The 17,715-nt window shown below is 39.8% G+C and overlaps 1 protein-coding gene across 2 annotated transcripts in view; it reads left to right on the forward strand.

Annotated features, from left to right (window-relative positions):
• The first annotated feature begins 488 nt into the window (after positions 1 to 488).
• The window catches only part of TARS3 (threonyl-tRNA synthetase 3), a 53,047-nt gene continuing 35,820 nt past the window's right edge, over positions 489 to 17,715 (forward strand). Inside the window, exons 1-19 of one of the 2 annotated variants that reach the window (XM_082488554.1) lie at positions 489 to 756; positions 1,237 to 1,332; positions 2,406 to 2,596; positions 3,165 to 3,288; positions 4,433 to 4,554; positions 5,384 to 5,501; positions 6,115 to 6,179; positions 6,850 to 6,928; positions 8,175 to 8,321; positions 9,730 to 9,828; positions 10,176 to 10,342; positions 10,879 to 11,041; positions 11,912 to 12,049; positions 12,510 to 12,587; positions 12,691 to 12,791; positions 13,947 to 14,051; positions 14,737 to 14,809; positions 15,537 to 15,651; positions 15,775 to 15,948. In XM_082488554.1, coding sequence (XP_082344680.1) covers positions 490 to 756; positions 1,237 to 1,332; positions 2,406 to 2,596; positions 3,165 to 3,288; positions 4,433 to 4,554; positions 5,384 to 5,501; positions 6,115 to 6,179; positions 6,850 to 6,928; positions 8,175 to 8,321; positions 9,730 to 9,828; positions 10,176 to 10,342; positions 10,879 to 11,041; positions 11,912 to 12,049; positions 12,510 to 12,587; positions 12,691 to 12,791; positions 13,947 to 14,051; positions 14,737 to 14,809; positions 15,537 to 15,651; positions 15,775 to 15,923 — 2,397 coding nt within the window. In that variant the 5' untranslated portion in view covers position 489 and the 3' untranslated portion in view covers positions 15,924 to 15,948. Of the gene's footprint in view, positions 757 to 1,236; positions 1,333 to 2,405; positions 2,597 to 3,164; positions 3,289 to 4,432; positions 4,555 to 5,383; positions 5,502 to 6,114; positions 6,180 to 6,849; positions 6,929 to 8,174; positions 8,322 to 9,729; positions 9,829 to 10,175; positions 10,343 to 10,878; positions 11,042 to 11,911; positions 12,050 to 12,509; positions 12,588 to 12,690; positions 12,792 to 13,946; positions 14,052 to 14,736; positions 14,810 to 15,536; positions 15,652 to 15,774; positions 16,349 to 17,715 lie in introns of those variants that run through there. The other variant, XM_082488553.1, reaches the window with a different exon arrangement.

Below are 17,715 nucleotides of genomic sequence, written 5' to 3' on the forward strand. Positions count from 1 at the left end.
AAGTGTTGTTTTTATGTGCTTTCAATAGCACACGAGCACTGCAGGTGCCGGGTTGGGTACTTGGGAACACAAAGCAAACCAGATGCGTTTTTCCCCCTCCCCGTTACAAACTCCTTGTGCCTGTCGTGCTCCCCGCAACGCGGCACGGTGGGGATTTGGGGAATTAGCGATGCCGTTCCTCCCCGCAGCCCCAGTTCGTTGGGCTTCTTGTTACGGAGCACGGCTCTTCAAAGAAGGTTTTTAGGCGCCCAGCGCTGGGCCTCGCACCGGCGTTGAGGACGCGGCCACTGCCGCGGTAGCGAGGGCTGCCGGCAGCTACCGACCCGCTCGGAGCAACGACTAACGACCGCCCTCGCTCCCCGCCCGGCCCCCCGCACCCCGCCGTGCCGGGGAGGGCAGGCCGGGCCCCGGGGGGGCGGTCCCGGGGGGGGGGGGGCGGAGCGGGCCGGGGCGGCGGCGGCCTGCTCTTCCCGCTGCCGCCGGCGGAAGATGGCGGCCGACGAGGCGGTGGCGGCGCGGCTGCGGCGGCAGGAGCAGGATCTGCGCTGGCTGACGGCGGAGGTCGGCCGGCTGAAGGAGCGGGAGGCGCCGCGCTGCCCCGGCAGCTGCAGCCCCGAGGTGGAGCGGCTGAGGGCCGAGAACGAGAAGCTGCGCTACCGCCTGCTGCACCTGCGCCGCAGCCTGGCGGCCGAGCTGGGCAGGGCGGAGCAGCCGTCGCCGGGCCCCGCCGCGCCGGAGCCCCCCGCCGGCGGGCAGGTAGGGTCCGGGGCGGGCCGGGCCCCGGTCTGCCGGGCCGGGCTGGGGCGGGCTGGGCTGCCGGGGTGGGGGCCTGTCGCCGTGTGCGTGGCCGGAGCAGCGAGCGGTGCTGCTGGCGGCGGGCTCAGCCTCTTCGCCGGGGCGGGACGCGTTTGTCAGAGCGCCGCAAGTCGGTTCTGTTGCTCGCCGGGCCGTTCTCATCTCCCAGGGTCTCGCTGGGGAGATCTTGCCGGTGGTGGTTGCAGTAGTGGGATTGGGGAAATTGTGTTGGGGTTTTGCTCGGTGAGCAGTTTTGCTGAACATCAAAGGAACGCGGTTTAGATATGCTGTGAGAAGTCTTTCCTCTGTACTAAGGACATACCTTGACTGTAATTGCCTTTTTAGCCCAGTATTGCACTAGTCTGGTTGGGTTTGTTTCAGTGATTGCTGGGAAAAGCCTTAAAGGCATAGGCATATACTTCATATTATCACTGTTTTCAGAAAGTCTGCCGTGCAAGTCCAGCTGCTGTTGCAGTGCATCAAAATAAAGAGGAAAAGAAGAAAGAAAATGAAGCTGTGAACCGGCATCAGAATGATGTAAGTGGTTATTTTATACCACGTAGTTATAGAAGAAGTAGTGTTGTTCAGCTAGGTTCGGAAAAGGTGCTGAAATCTGAAATACTTTGCTGCATTTTGAAATCCCGGGTTTTGGGAAGTAGGCTTGCTATGATAGCATGCATATAGAAAAAATCATTATCTAAGAGCTTCATCTTGTATGTAATTAGTAGGGCTACTGATACATTATTAGATCGCTACTTTTTATGTGACAGAAGGATTTGGGCTATGGGGAAATAAGGGTCAGGATACTGTGGTTCCTAAAGAGAGTGATGGCTCATGAATAAACAGTGTGCGTGATGACTGAAAGAGGATGTTAGCAGCACTAGCTGTAGTTTGATAGATCTTAATGGTTCACCTTATGCTAAACTAAAGAAAACTTTTCAGTGGTGCCCAGCAACAGGACAAGGGGCAACAAGCGCAAGCTGGAACACAGAAAATTCCATCTCAACATGACGAAAAACTTCTGTACTTTGAGGGTGACAGAGCACTGGAACAGGATGCCAAAAGAGGTTGTGGAGTCTCCCACTCTGGAGATACTCAAAACCTGCTTGGGGTGCGTTCCTGTCCAACCTGCTGTAGGTGAACCTGCTTTGGCAGGGGGGTTGGAGTAGATGATCTCCGAAGGTCCCTTCCAACCCTGACCCTTCTGGGATTCCCGTGAACTATCTTATTTAAATTTGATGCTTTGAATGGACTGGCAGGAGTGGGGGCTTGTTGGAGTGATCCAGACCTTTCTAGGATGTCAACCAAATACAAATGCTGGGGCAGGAATATAGGCTGCTTTCTGAGGTCAAACTCACAAAGCCATTTAGGCCCAGATTGATGAAGGTGCTTGTGAAAATTGGAGAGCCACTATCAAATAATCAGTGAGTTGGATGGGACTATCCTGTGTATAATTATTGACAAATGCTTTACTGCATATTAGTATGAATTCTAGTATGGTGAAATCTGGTCTGAGTTGGAACCTCTAGGGATGCATGAACGCTGTGAATCCTTTTTTTCTGTTTACTCTCACAAAGGTGTACGGGAATGATTTAGTTTATTTGTTACAGCTACAGTGTGAGCCAAGCTTCATAGAAGACAGGCTGAAGCTTTATGAAGTGCTGAAAAAAGAACATGATGCTTTGCTAGCTTACAGAGCAGCCAACCTGAGCAAACCTATCAAAATTACCCTGACAGATGGAAAGGTGGCTGAAGGCGAATCTTGGAAAACCACACCATACCAAATAGCTGTTGGAATTAGGTAACCTGCAGATTGAAGGAGCTGTACTTTTGCAGTGATAAATCTGTTACTGTCATTTGTCTCTTTCCTTTTTGCATAAAATATATATATGTCATGGTCAATGGATGGTGACTCTCCGCAGTTGGTTTATGTGGAAAGCATCATTGAAACTTCAACTTAATGCAGAAGAAGTAGCTGGGTGAAGTTACTGTTCTGAGTGATGCCTGAGGTTCTGTGCTGGGATCATAATGCTTGCTTCCAGTTAAAAAATACAACAATCACTGAGACTGCTAGGAATTAGTAGAGACGTCTGAAGTTTTGTGAGTTACCAGATAGCAATGGAAACTGTTGTTAGAAGCAGTCTTTCCTCCAGATCCCCAGCACTGGAAACCATTGAATGAAACTTTAAGACCTTAAACGTCTGCACCTTAAAAGTAGGAAAGTGTTTAAGATGACCACAGAAAGAAAAATTAAGGGTCCTTAGATGCTACGAGATGTGGGTGGGGTCTTGGGGAGTTTAGAAACCTAAGCACTTTTGCAAATCTGAACCTAAATATTTTGGTCTCTTGTCATCCTTTGTGTTTCTTAGTCAAGTGTTGGCTTCAAATGCAGTCATAGCCAAAGTGAATGGTGAATTGTGGGACCTGGATCGTCCACTGGAGGGAGATTGTACTCTGGAGCTGCTTATGTTTGATAATGAAGAAGCAAAAGCTGTGAGTAAAGACTCACTGGTTTCTGCTTGGTTAAAAGAACTAATGACAGGAAATTGATTGCAGCATTATGCTTTTAAAATCTTGAATGAAAAGAAATCCCCAAAGCTATTCAAGTAACTTATTTGTCACGATTCAACAAAGAAGATAGGTACTTAGTATCTCATAATACTTAGGTGAATAAAATCTTAATGTTCTTTACTTCCCTTGTCTTTTACATAAACAGGTTATTTCTCAAATGAGATCATACAGAATGTCTTGATTTGCATGCTAACTTGAAATAGTTTGCTGTCTTCTAAGACACATGTTGTGGTTTGACTCTGTGTTTGAAGATCAGACACTGAAAGCAACAGTGAGGCTGTCTTATAGTTTTCTAAAAATTGTCCAATATCAGATTTGAGTCATCAATAAAATATACACCTCCTTGTACCAGCACTGTTTGTTAGAAACATAAGTAGGCATATCTTGTTCAATTAATCTGTGAATATTCTTAGCGACACAGCCAAGATTTTTTTTTTTTTAATGGGATTCAGTCTTAAGCCTATGTTTATCTTTATGCACTAGAATTAGACTTCATTTTGCCAAAAAAATATTTCTGTGGTTAAGCTTGTTTGAGGCATTTCAGGAGCCTGTAAAGGCTTCATCTTGTAGCAGTGGCTATGAAGTGGCCTCAATTAATAGGGACGTAGAACATAACTCTGGTATTGATCCACTGGGTTGTTAGCTCTCCTCTGCTGACATTTCAGGTAATGTGGTTTAAAATCCTATTAACAGATGTGCTTTATGTGAACAATGAATGTTAACTTAATTGTCTACATTGCTTTAGATGGGGTTAGTATTGTGTAGACTTAACTGACCGGAAACTTGCTTAGAAGCGAGCAAGGTACAATAAGTGCTAAGGTGATGGAATCGTGTAGAGGTATAATCATCTTTCAGACTGAAATACGGTGGAGCTTTATTGCTACATCTGCTGTTATATTAGTCGTGTAGTGTACTTCAAAATAAGAACAAAAAATTGTTATACTTCTCACAGAATTTAAACAACAGTGATTCCATTGTATTTCCCAACTGCAGATGTACCTCTGTTTTAGTTTTTTCTTTTTAGTTATGCAATGCCAGTGACTTGCTCACCTGAGTTTATTTGCAGGTTTATTGGCATTCAAGTGCTCATATTCTTGGCGAGGCCATGGAAGGTTATTTTGGGGGCTGCTTATGCTATGGACCACCAATTGAGAATGGATTTTATTATGACATGTACATAGAAGACAGGTAAAATTTCAGTGTCTGAGAACTTTAATACTCTGTGTCAAAGCTCAGTACTAGAATTACTTTTGCTCAGTCATGTGTCTGCATGTTAAAAGTAAAATTGTGTACCTAGTATGGTTTAAAACTGACAGGTTAGTCGCCTTCGTAGTATAGGTCTGTGTATACATATATATTGAGAGTATGTGTATATTTAAATTCAAGAGCAGGTTCAGACACCTGCTCCTTAAGACTTGCAGTTGTTGAATGTTCTGTGAAAAAATGTAGTGTTTGGGTAAAACTTTCTGAAGTTCCTGGGAGATACAGGAGACTCTTTCCTTGAAGGATTGTGGCAGTTTGGTTGCAAAGTGCCATAGTCACTTGTAGAAACGGCACGTATGCATGTAACTCATATAGGTGTTTACTCCTCTTCTAATCCTTGTGCACAGCTTTACAATTCTGTTTTTTTTCTTGTTTATCTTTCCGTAGTCAGGGAGAATACTGAACCTGCATCAGCTGATAAATTAGCTCTTGCAGCTGGGTTGAGCCTTTTTTTTTTTTTTCCTTTTTTTGGTAAATCATGTATACTTTGAGCTACAGATCTTCCAGGCTTTTAAACATGTCAGAGACTGTTCTAGGAGTGACTGCAATGGGTTTGTTCAGGGTGATACTATTTGTGTCCAAGCTTAGTGTCTGAAAGTACAGCCGATTGTAAGAAACTAAGAAAACACTATGATAAATCACAAGAACACATCCTGTTTTTTTTCAGATTAAACCACTAGAAAGTGGTGACTTAAAAAATAGTAATATAAAAATATCTACTTTGTATTTCTTTTGCCTCTGTCTGTTTGTTTAGAGGTGTATCTAGTACTGAATTCCCACTACTAGAGAACCGCTGTAAAAATATCATAAAAGAGAAGCAGGCTTTTGAAAGGCTGGAAGTAAAAAAGGAGATCCTGTTAGACATGTTTAAGGTGAGTCTTTGGAGAACCTGTGGTTCTGGTACAATGATCTTTTTAAAATGTAACTGCATGTGACTGACTCGCAGAATAGTACCTGTCTAGTAAAACAAAGAAAAACAATAGCATCCTTTTTCCCACCTCTCCATATCCCTCTCCAAGTGTTCAGCATGTTTTTGGGCAATAATAAAACCAATTTCTTATTACACAAAAACACCTCAAGCTCAATGAGATGACAAAGAAATTAGTACACAAAAGGCATTCATTCAATCTGGCTCATTTGCAGAGACAAGTCAAAGAAGATTTTGTCCTCTAGTCCTCTGTTTTATACAGTGGATATTACCAGTCTTGCTGTACTGCGTTTTAATTGCCTTTCAAAAGTGCTTTGAGGTGTTCAGGTGGTAATCACATACCCTCAGAAAAATTAAGATATTTTTGTCTCTTTCCCCTCTTGTTTTATAATTCTTCTGAAAGGATGTTGAACTTTTGCATACATATATGTGTTCATGTGACTTTTTAGTTGTGAGTGTCTTTTACTGATGTATTTGCCTTATTGACACATACTTTTAAAATAGAATTTTATTAGCTGTTTTATTGATGTTTCTGAGTTTTCATGTTTCCCACACAGTATAACAAGTTTAAGTGTCGTATCCTTAATGAGAAGGTGAACACGCCAACTACCACAATATACAGGTAAACCAAATTAAGTTAAAAAGTGTTATATTTCTACAGTTAGGTGTGTTTCATTTAAATTGAGAGGAGAATATTTTTTTTGTTCTAACTTCTGAATGCTTGTGTATTTGGGACATAAGTTTGCAATTAATATTGCTACTTGTGTAAAATCAGATCTTTTCTTTCTCTGCTGGAACTGATTAGATCTCAATTTGTGGACAAATGGCAAACCTACTTTTCACTCATTCCCTCTGGTTTCAATAAACAGATGAAAATAAGTTACCACTCATGACCCTGAATTGCTGGATAATAGGTAAAGCTAACTCTTAGCTCAGTGTGGGGTGAGGATCCTGTTCATTCAATTGCCAGGGATAAAACTGGAAAATGGCAAAGATGTTTTTTTCTGTTTGATGTACATGTTTGAAATTTCCTGGCCATCTTTAACAAAGATTACATTCGGAACTATATGAATTGCTGAGTGTGTTACAGTGCTCTTGGCAATGGATCAAGTGTGCCGAGTATTTACTGGGTGAATATTCTGCTTCAGGTAGAAGGCACAATTACATTTAGAATGCACTGAATTTGTTGAATATTAGTGTGTTTGAACATGTTAAGCATTAACTTAATAGTGACAGTGTTTAAAAATGTCAGAGTGTTTTGAAATAAACACTTTTTTTCTTTTGCTGTATAGATGTGGTCCGTTGATTGATCTCTGCAGGGGTCCACACGTGAGACACACTGGAAAAATTAAGGCCCTTAAAATATTTAAGGTAAGTTTAAATTAACTGTGCATTAAAACTTAACTATGGGTCAGTTGATTTATTTATGGATTTATTTCTCCTGAAGTGATTATGCTAGGGTCCTTTGTATGTCCTTTGTATTGTTTTCTTTGCTTACTCTGAAAATCGTCGTTAATTTCTTTCCCTGCTCCCATCGCACAAGTAGATCTACAGGCCTTCTGTCCTGGTTTGAGGCCCAAACCATAACACCTTCATTGTCCGTCTGCTTCCAATGTTTACTGATTCTTGACCATCACAACATAGTACATCAGTTAAAGTTAACGGCATCTGTTTTTATCGTAGTGCAGTACCATGCATGTTTTGACTATAATGAAGAGCACTGCAAAAATATGCTAGTAGTGACTAGATTAGCTGTGGGACCAGTTATACCATGCGCAGTAGTGAAGTGCGGTGCCTAAGCTAACGTGGCAGTACCACGCTAGTATCTCCAGCCAGCATTGCACTTTGTAGTACTAGTTTGAGTCTATACTAGCTGTCACATCTGTGTGCTGCGTGCGCGTGCACTCTGTTCTGCAGTAAATGAACGTCCAAGATATTGATTGGGTCAGAAAATAGTATTTTGACATTGCAAGATGATATCTGTCAGGAGCAGGAGGTAAAGTGGACGCTGGCAGATCCGCAAGTGCTGCTGTTTAAAAATGGCATTGCTCATAGGAAAGCCAGAGACAGTGCCTGCAGATACCTCTGGTTATGATGTAGTTTAAGTTACTTACAGATGCTAATTTTGGTAACCTTATTAGACTGACCTTAGTGGAACATTCATCATAATTGCTTTTGCTGGCGTCCTAACTGAAGTTTATGGAACTGGGAGTTGCAGGGATTAAGTGCTAGATTGTCAAAACAGCAAGGATTTAACTGTGAGAGTGAGTTTTTTGTCTTTCATGTTTCCCTACTGCATTATGTTTTGAACGTAAACAAGTGCTGCTTTTTTAAAGGATATAATGTGAGATAATAAAACATACCATGATGAGAGTTAGAACAAGATACCTAAGTAGAACAAAAGTATGGCTTGACCAGTCACTTTCGTTTATGTCTTCTATATTAGTATGCTGACTAAAAGGCAGTGCAAGTGTCTTTGTATTATAAACAAAGGATGACTGCATATAATTCTTTTCCCAAGGGAAAAAAAATGATAACATTTGAGTGCGTTAGCGTTTGTTCCTCCTTTCCCTGAGATTCTATAATATTATCTTGAAGTACGGGTTTTGTGCATCAGAATTCCTCTACATATTGGGAAGGAAAATCTGACATGGAAACTCTGCAGAGAATATATGGAATATCCTTTCCTGATAACAAAATTATGAAGGAATGGGAAAAGTTCCAGGAAGAAGCCAGAAACCGTGACCATAGGAAAATTGGAAAGGTACACTGTTTCATGGTCTACTTCTCTTTTACACTTCTGTAATAGAATTCATTCTCTCGTGTTGTTTTTTTTTTTCCATTTTTTGACAGTTTGAATGGGAGACAGTTCTATGAATTTCTTGGTGTCAGTTGTATTTTAAAATTTTAATTCTGCAAAAATTGTGTAAATAATATGGTTTGGTCATTCTTTATTATAGGCATAAATACAGGCTTTGAGTAACCTGGTCTAGTGGAAGGTGTCCCTGCCCGTGGTTGGAACTAGATGATCTTTAAGGTTCCTTCCAACCCAAACCATTCTATGATTCTATGATAAATAAGGTAATAGTTAAGTGTATGTACGTGCAGTACTTCAGCTGTTGTTTTGAATATTGTTGATAGATTCCTCTGCTAGATTTAAATGAACAGATTTAATCTTAAAGTGAGTGTAAATCGGAAGACATTAGATTGACGCAGATGAGGATTGTGACCTAATGTTGGTCGTGTTGGCATGCAGTCTCCTAATTGTTGTCACCTTTGCTATAGTTTTGTAGAGAAGGTGGAGTTGCAGGGAGGATATTGGAGAGAAGATAACAAGTAGCTTTTTGGATGTTTAAAGGCATAATGGGCAGTACAGGTGAAAGCAGGGAGGCATTTATTTGAAAAACTTGTGTGTAAGTGAAGGTCAGCATTGTTGTCCGAGAGGCAAGAACCTCTCACTGCTTACTGGCAGACGTGAAAGAAGAGGCTGTGAAGGGTCTTCACAAGCAAAGCTGAACAACTGAGGGTAACTCAGAAGAGAAAAAGCCACTGAGGAATTTACAGAAAACAGTGACAAAGGGAAGAAGTAGAAAAATTGTCTTTACCGAAGTGTTTGTGCTTATTTCTATTAACTTATTAAGACTTGAATATTTGTTGAGTATTTGTTTGATGATTACTCCTATGCCTTTTTAGAAACAAATTATCTAGTATAAATCAACTTATCTAGTGTCTATTTATCTAATATCTATGATACTGAAGAGGCTAAGGTTGTATCAGAGCCACACTGCTGAGCTTATGATTTTGAGACAGAATTCTGATAAAGAGTGACTGGCTCACAAGCTTCAGCCATCAACCCCCAGATCTGATGGGTGTATGCTTAATTGTTTTGGTCACTAAAGGTAAGATTGATTAAGGCTTCAGTATTTTGAGGAAACATGTATCTACATAGTCACAGCGTCAAATGGAATTCCAGTGTTCTTACAAACTTCTAAGACAATTGTAGATAAATTAACTACTGTTACTGAGAACTCGTAGACTTCTGGAAATCATCTTGTTGCTGTAATATTTCATTTTTGTGAACCGAGTCTCAACATGTGTGAAGTAGTCTTTTTCTGCCGTTCTGCATTTACATCTGAAGTGGTGTTACAGCATTCTGTTTTTAATGTACCTAGGAGCAAGAACTCTTCTTCTTTCATGACTTGAGTCCTGGAAGCTGCTTTTTCCTCCCCAGAGGTGCCTTTCTTTATAACACACTCGTGGATTTCATACGAGTGAGTATATACTATATATATATACTACTGCAACTCCTAACAAGCTTAATATCAGTTGTTGATCTTAAGTGATAGGCACTTCATAGCACTGAGCTGTCCTCAGAAAGAGAATCCTCTATGTATGTAAACACATACCAGATTTTCACTATGATTATACAGATCTAACCTTTTTGAAATTGGGCAGAGTAAAGCTTGGACATGTGCTCTTTCCAGTCATGTAAAACCTACACGTGCCGTAGTCCTTTCGTCTCCCAGTAAATTGCTGTCATAAGAACACAGTTAAAAAGAATCAGGCTTTTGCTTGTTAAAAGCTTGATCACCTTTTAAATGTTGAATTTGTCTTATAGGAGGAGTATCACAGGCGTAATTTTACTGAAGTTGTATCTCCAAACGTCTTCAACAGTAAACTCTGGGAAACTTCAGGACACTGGCAGCACTACAGTGAAAATATGTTCTCTTTTGAGATCGAGAAGGAAACTTTTGCCCTTAAACCGATGAATTGTCCAGGACATTGGTTTGTACTCTCAACTGAAAACCTTATTTTACTATATTTACCCTTTGTGGGGCTGAGGGGGAAAAAATGGAGTATTAATACATATTATCATGTATGTTTACAATAGACTACTAAGCACGTAGTGTGTCCAGACAGTTCCCCTGACAGTGTCCCAGAGCAGACCAAACACGGTTCTTCTAGGAGGATCTTTCAGTAAGTCTGCACTAAGCTAGGTTTGTGCATGCTAATACTAGTCTGTACCACTAGTAAATACAAATCCTGTTGGATAGAGATAGGCATCCCGTGTGGTGTACCAAAAGAAGGTACAGATGAACCAGTTTTGGTTGTTACTCTCGCAGTGTTTTTCCTAGGTGGTCTTTAGCAATACATTCCCAAGTGCTGCACTTTTTCTGTTTGCCTGCCTTTTTGGGATTCAGACAACCTGAATGAATAAATATTTAAAAATGTGATTACTTTCTGTACTGGTTTTGGTTTAGTTTCTGTGTTAAGTCTTGTATAAGAAGGATAAAAGGAGGGTTCTTTCATGTTCCTTCTAGCTTGATGTTTGCCCATCGTCCACGATCCTGGAGGGAAATGCCTCTTAGACTTGCAGATTTTGGAGTTCTTCACCGAAATGAACTCTCTGGGACTTTAAGTGGCTTGACTCGTGTAAGGCGCTTCCAACAAGATGATGCTCACATCTTTTGCACAATAGAACAGGTAAAAAGACAAACCCCCAAAAAACAACCACACAACCACCACCACCAATCAACCAAAACAAAGAACTCCCCTCCCAGTGCAAACCGACATTAAACTCAAAAAGACCCCCCAAAATATTTCAACTCGCTTCTTCTGTTGTGTTGCTTTATAGCATAATGCTGCTTTTGATGTTTTTTTCTGGCAGATTTAGGTGCTTCCTTCTCAGCCTTTTGCTGTGCCATATTTCTTAACCTTCTGCAGTGTTGCTTAAGTCAATAGCCTGTTGAACTTAGCTTCTCTGTTACAAGTTTCTCAAATTGCAGTGCCATAATTTGTATTATTTATTTTTCTCTTTGAAATTAAAAAATGCTTATATCGAAAGAAGAAAACAATGGTATTTGAAGGACATTATTGATTGTGAATTACGTAATAAGATTTTCCGTATAGGATTTTTCCCTTTAGAAAGATACATTGGGCATCAAATCCCAAAAGGGAAAATCTTTTGCATCTCCCATCTCCCCCTGCAATGAAAAAAGCTGTTGACCACATTTTGTTTTCCATAGTAGTGCTGAATACATACTTTATTTTGTCAGTAATGCCATAAATTGTAGTGGAGCTATGTGAATAAATTGATGTACTCTTGTCAAGCCTGAGTCATGCAATTTTGGCTCCGGAAGCTCCTGCTTAACGAGAACATTACTTTTCTTGCCAGACCACCTCAGTTCTCTCTTCACCCATTACGTAGATTTGGGTTTGTAGGATGTAATTTTCATGTGATCTTTATTTTTTTTAATTTATTAGATTCTTATATTCTGATTATGAGGAATTCATTAAATCCAGTTGCACTTGTATGTAAATAATTTTAATTAATATCTTTTGTTTACATTTAAGATTGAAGAAGAAATTAAGGGCTGTCTTGATTTCTTGAAGTCAGTGTATGCTGTCTTTGGTTTTTCCTTTCAACTACATCTCTCTACCAGACCAGAAAATTATCTAGGAGAGTTAGAGATCTGGGATCATGCAGAAAAGGTAATTCATTTAAAAGCAAACAAACACAGCCTTTAATATTTATATTTGCAGAGGTGGATATTTAATTAAGTTCTTTCACGTTGAATAGTGAAATTAGTGAAATTGCTTAAATCAGATGCTAAACGTTTTCCTTAGTGAAAATGCTTGTTGAAAAACGTCACATTAAAGGTGAAGTTTCTGTATAAAATGAGAACTGTGTGATTCATATTTAGCCCCTTATCTTGAGTTGATTTGATTTTTATTCCTCTTTTTTTTTTTTTTTTTTCTGATTAATCACAACATTTGTACAAGGAACTACTCTTACTTCAGGATTATTTACCATAAATGACTAAATGCTTGAACAATAGGAGTCGTGCTGCCTGTTGGCTCCCTTTGTGTTTCAAAGGCAAATGCTTTGACTTTCAGTAATGAAAGGCCCCACTATACCTTTTTTTAATTATTATCTCGTTTTCATGATTAGCAACTTCAAAACAGCTTGAATAACTTTGGAGAGCAATGGAATTTGAATCCAGGAGATGGAGCATTTTATGGTCCTAAGGTTTGTGAATCGAGATTTTAATACAACTTTGGGATGGACAAGAATACAGACACAATGCAGGCAAACTATATTTAGTAATTGTGACTGTTATTTTTCTTCACAGATTGATATTAAAATCAAAGATGCTATTGGCAGGTACCATCAATGTGCTACTATCCAACTTGACTTCCAACTACCCATTCGATTTAATCTTACTTACGTTGGGTGAGTGGTTAAGCTAAATATCTTCCTCTTTTAAATGAAATAATTAATAAAAAAATATGGTTACTTTCATTGTCTGTAACTCTAATTAAACTGAGATGTATCAATGCTCTGTTGCTCACTTAACAAATTATTCGTCTGTATATCAATAGCCTGGTTAGAAGGGGAAACATCCCTGGCGAGTAGAGGATTGACTCATGAAGATATTTCCTCGCTGTAACAATAGCTCACGTTAATTGTAAATAATACTGATTGCAGGAAAATGTAGTGATCTGTCTTGTCTGCCAGTTCTGAAGACAACTGATCATATATAATACTACAGAAAACTCCGTTGAGTCACTTTTCACTTTCAGCCTAGTCACTGTGTCTGCTTTGAAGATGTTGCATACAAATTCAAACGCATCTTAAGGAACTAGTATGTTTGTAATAAGTACCTCATTATTTTTATCAGATAAAGTTAGTTAACTTTGAACATAAACAAAATGCAAATAGTTCTTAATGAAAATCTCACTTTGGCTTCCAGCTAGAAAGAGGGGGTTTTATCCACTGAGTGAATTAATCTTATTGACTTGAACACGCGTTTTCTGGGTTGTTTTTCTTGCTGTTTTTACATACTATAAAGAGTTTGATGGGAAAGATAGAAATAGAATCTTTCGTATTTTTTGGTCCTGCTGCATGTTCTACAGTAGATGTCATAGCTTGTTGGTAGGTGATAATACTGTTAGGAACAGCAGCTGGTGCTTTTTTTAACTCACAAGATTGTAATTTAAGGAAAGAAATGAACGGTAAGGACAGGTAAGATCCTGTAAAGTAAAAGCAAGACATAGCAGAAAAGAAAGAGTGAGAAAGAACATAAAATAATAAACTGCACAAAAATGGAGTTGACTCAGGTGAGTGTCTTTTCAAACTCTGGGAATTTGTGCCTATGCCACTAGCTACAGGCATGATTATTTTAAGTCACTGTGATTATTCAGTATTCCTTTAAAAGCCCAGGTGACTTAAAGAAAGTACATTTTTATTAAAAACGGTAGATTTTGCCTAAGTATAAATAACTAAATTTTGTCTTTTCCTGAAAAGTAGAATCAAAAATATTAGTAGGATTATTGCTGTGTGAGCTAGAAGAATTTCTTTTTTTAAACCTTACTTATTCTTTTTCAGTAAGGATGGCGATGATAAGAAAAGGCCAGTGATTATTCACAGAGCTATTTTGGGATCTGTGGAGAGAATGATAGCTATTCTAGCAGAAAATTATGGAGGAAAATGGTATGTGGCACAAATGCAGTTCTAAGAAATGTGTAACAATGTAGAAAATACCTCCCTAATGTCCTATATATTCTAATGCAAAATAATATCCCTGGAATTTTATCAGAATTAGTAGGTAAGATTACAAGAATTGTAATTGAATGTGTGTGTGCTGCATTAATCTTGTTCCTTTTTTAAAAAAAATCATGCTTTTCTACTGGGAAGATGTAAAGCAATTACTTATACAGACATGAATGAGTCCTAATATATGGAATATTTTTCTTACCTGTAAGATGCGTTGTTTCGTCTTGAATAAGCTCTGAAGATGTTTCTTCATGAATGTATTTATTAAGGAAGGGTTAATTCTTACTTTCAGTCACCTATCTGTCTGAACATCCAGCTTTCACTATGAAGTTATAAATAAAAGTGGAAATTATGTGAAAAAATAAAGTTCTGTTTAAAATTGTGAAGTCAGCTGGGAAGTGAACAGAAGATCAAAGTTCTGCATATGTCATTTTACTAGAATCAATCTATTTGCTCTCTTCTGTGAGCTTGAAAAGAGGAAGATAACGTATTATCCAACATCCTTAGCTGACAAAAGTATTTTTATAAAGTAAAGAAATTATTACTGGGGAACATAACTATGTATATGAATGCAAATGTAAAACGCCTGTTTATCTCACCCTTTTGTTGTCCCGCTTGCCAGGCCGTTCTGGCTGTCTCCACGGCAGGTCATGGTTGTGCCTGTGGGACCTGCTTCTGAAGAGTACGCCCGGCAGGTGAGAGCAGGGCCTCCCTTTTTATAGTAGCAATCAATTTTAATAGCTCCTTAAGTGCTTGTCCTAGAACAAAGAACGAACACTTTAATAATTTTGGAGACGTATTTGGAGGGGCAAAGTAAATTTTTCATGTAGTCGAAAATTTGTATAAGCTTGAAAAAGGGTTACGTAATCCTAAGTGGTTTGGGTTCTGTTATTACGTACATACTTCAGTCATTAAAGGAAAAAACGCTGTGGATGACAAACCAATGTTTTGTTATGCGAACTAATGCTTCATTACAGAATTATCTGCTTCAAGTAGGGGCAGAGCTGGTTTCTTCCACTTCCCAGCACGTATCCTCTTGCCTACGTTACACTTGACCATGGTTGTTTACCCCTCTGCCCTGCTTTTCTTTTCATGCAAGCATAAGTGGGTTTGTTCCTTCTCCTCGTTCTCTTTCTCAGACTGAGGAAACAGTTTTGAGACTCAGCAGTGTAGCCGTCTGAGGAGATCAGCAAATGTGTGATATGGGTGTTGCCTTGTATTGTCTTCCAGCTGGAGTCCTGCTGAGCCCTGAAGTGTCTGTGCAGTTATCTTCAAATAACTTCATTGACTTCTTAAGACGATTCACAAGAGCAAAATTCTGCCCATATATTGGAAGAGATCAGGAATCACAGCATGTACAAATTTATGTTTTAGAATTTATACTGTAATATTGAGTGGGGGTTTTCTGGTATTTCTTTGTAGGTTTGCAGTGACTTTTTTGAAGCGGGATTTATGTCAGATGTGGAGCTAGATCAAAGTTGCACATTAAACAAGAAAATTAGAAATGCACAGCTGGCCCAGTATAACTTTATCTTAGGTAATTGCAGCATCTTACATTTCTGAATATCATTTAACTTTTAATGTTGGGCATAGAGTTTGACTAGACTCTCATTTTGTAGCGTAGGTAGTCACTTTAATGTTGTTTGTGATTGTCTTACAGTGGTTGGAGAAAAGGAGAAAGGAAATAATGCTGTCAACGTGCGAACAAGAGACAACAAAGTTCATGGGGAGATTTCAGTATTTTCTGCTATCGAGAAACTCAAGAAATTTAAGAGTTCACGTGTTCCAAATGCGGAAGAAGAATTCTGATGTTGCTGTCTGGGAAAAAAAAAAAAAAATATTAGCTGGTGTTTCTTTCTTCTTGTACAGCAGTAATGCTCATCTAAGAGAATTTTCAGTTAATGGATACACAAAATAAGCAAATGTAGCAATGTTGGTGCTCCAGGAATAGCATGAGAGGACAGATGCAACTACCAACTCCAGTAACAGTCCCATAGGATTCCAGTCTACGCGAGTCACCGGATGCTTATTTTAAAAGTCCTACACCTCTGCTAAAATATATTGGGTTTGCTGTGGAAATAAATGGGGATGCATGCTGGCCACCGCTGTGATTGCTGAGCTGCCTTGGTCATGTCACAGTTGCACAGCTGACCTGAGCTGGGATGCAGGGATGGGATGCTGAGCTGGGCAGTGGGTTGGTGCAGCAGCAGTGTTTCGGTTTGGGTTTTTTGTAACACCAGATTATATCAATTTTCTTTTTCCTTTTGTTTTTTTTGGGGGGGAGGGTGGGGGGAATAGCTTGATTCTTTCTGAATTTATGTTCACAGTCTACAAATACATTGATGTCTTTGGAAATCTGGGTGAAACACAGCACTGATTATGCTGCTGTGATAATTGGTTGCTGTAAAGGTGATTGGCAAGAATGAAGTTGAGTTACTCACTGTATCTGTGTGTGGAAAGTGTTTTATTTTTTTCTTGCGTTTGCTGTTGATTTGGCTTTTTTATAAAACAAAAAAAAAGCTTGAAAAAACTTCCTGTGTGTAATTTATTGCTGTATTTGCTTGGGATACTGAGAGAGCTGGAATGGTGCGGATGACAGTTTTCATTTTAGAACATAGTGTGTCGAATTTAAATTGGCCATAATTATCTGACTTACGCTTTTAAATTATTTAAAAGTTACTGTTGCGGGCAATCAAATCAGATTTTTTTTGAGAGGTGAATTTTTACCACGATTTTTTTTTCACTTTTATATGCTGTTTTTTAGTGTTAAATGCATTACTCGACTGTGGAAGCTATACAGCTGTAGTTGTTACGATTTAAATGTCACCGAAGTGAAACAAAATACTATTTAGCGCATTGATGTTGTACAAATAGAAAGCTAGTGTTTTACTTCTGCCTGAGACTTGCACAGGCTGGGCTTCAATAGGGCTGGGCTTGGGTGCGTATGCTTCATTCGCTGTAGCCATTTTTACCGACTGATTATCCCTCGCTTTTGAAAGAAAAGATAAAAATAGAAGGAACAAGTGCTGGGAAAGCTTTCTCTTCCCCTTTACAGAATTAACATGGGATGTGAAGCATGATTTTTTATTTATTATTTTATATTTAAAACATTTTTATGGACAACCACCTCCATGATACATGTGATGTACTCGGACTGTGGAATTAAATTTTTTTTTTTTTTTTTACAGTGAATTTCTAGGGTTTGCAAATATAAACTTTTTGGCATACACGTATCTGTGCTGTCGCCGTATAAATTTTCAGGCGACCTGCAGCAATGAGAGAGGTCATCGAAGGATATAAATTAATAAAACCTAAGAATTTCGAGAGGGAGCGGGACAGCGCGGGGCGCAAAGCGCTGTGTGCGGCCGCAGCCGCAGGGACGAAACGTTACCGCGGTTGGTACAACCACAACCCGCGGTTTGTCTCCTCGGTGTCCGCCATAAGGGTCCTCAGCAGGGCCGTCCCCGCCTCACCGGTGCCCCCCCCCCCCCCCGGTGAGGGCGGTCCTCCCCCTCAGAGGGCCGCCCCCCCCCATGAGGGCGGTCCTCCCCCTCAGAGGACTGTCCCCGCCTCACCGGTGCCGCACCCCCCACCATGAGGG

Source organism: Vanellus vanellus (assembly GCF_965231255.1).
Source record: "Vanellus vanellus genome assembly, chromosome: 11".
Lineage (NCBI taxonomy): Eukaryota > Metazoa > Chordata > Aves > Charadriiformes > Charadriidae > Vanellus > Vanellus vanellus.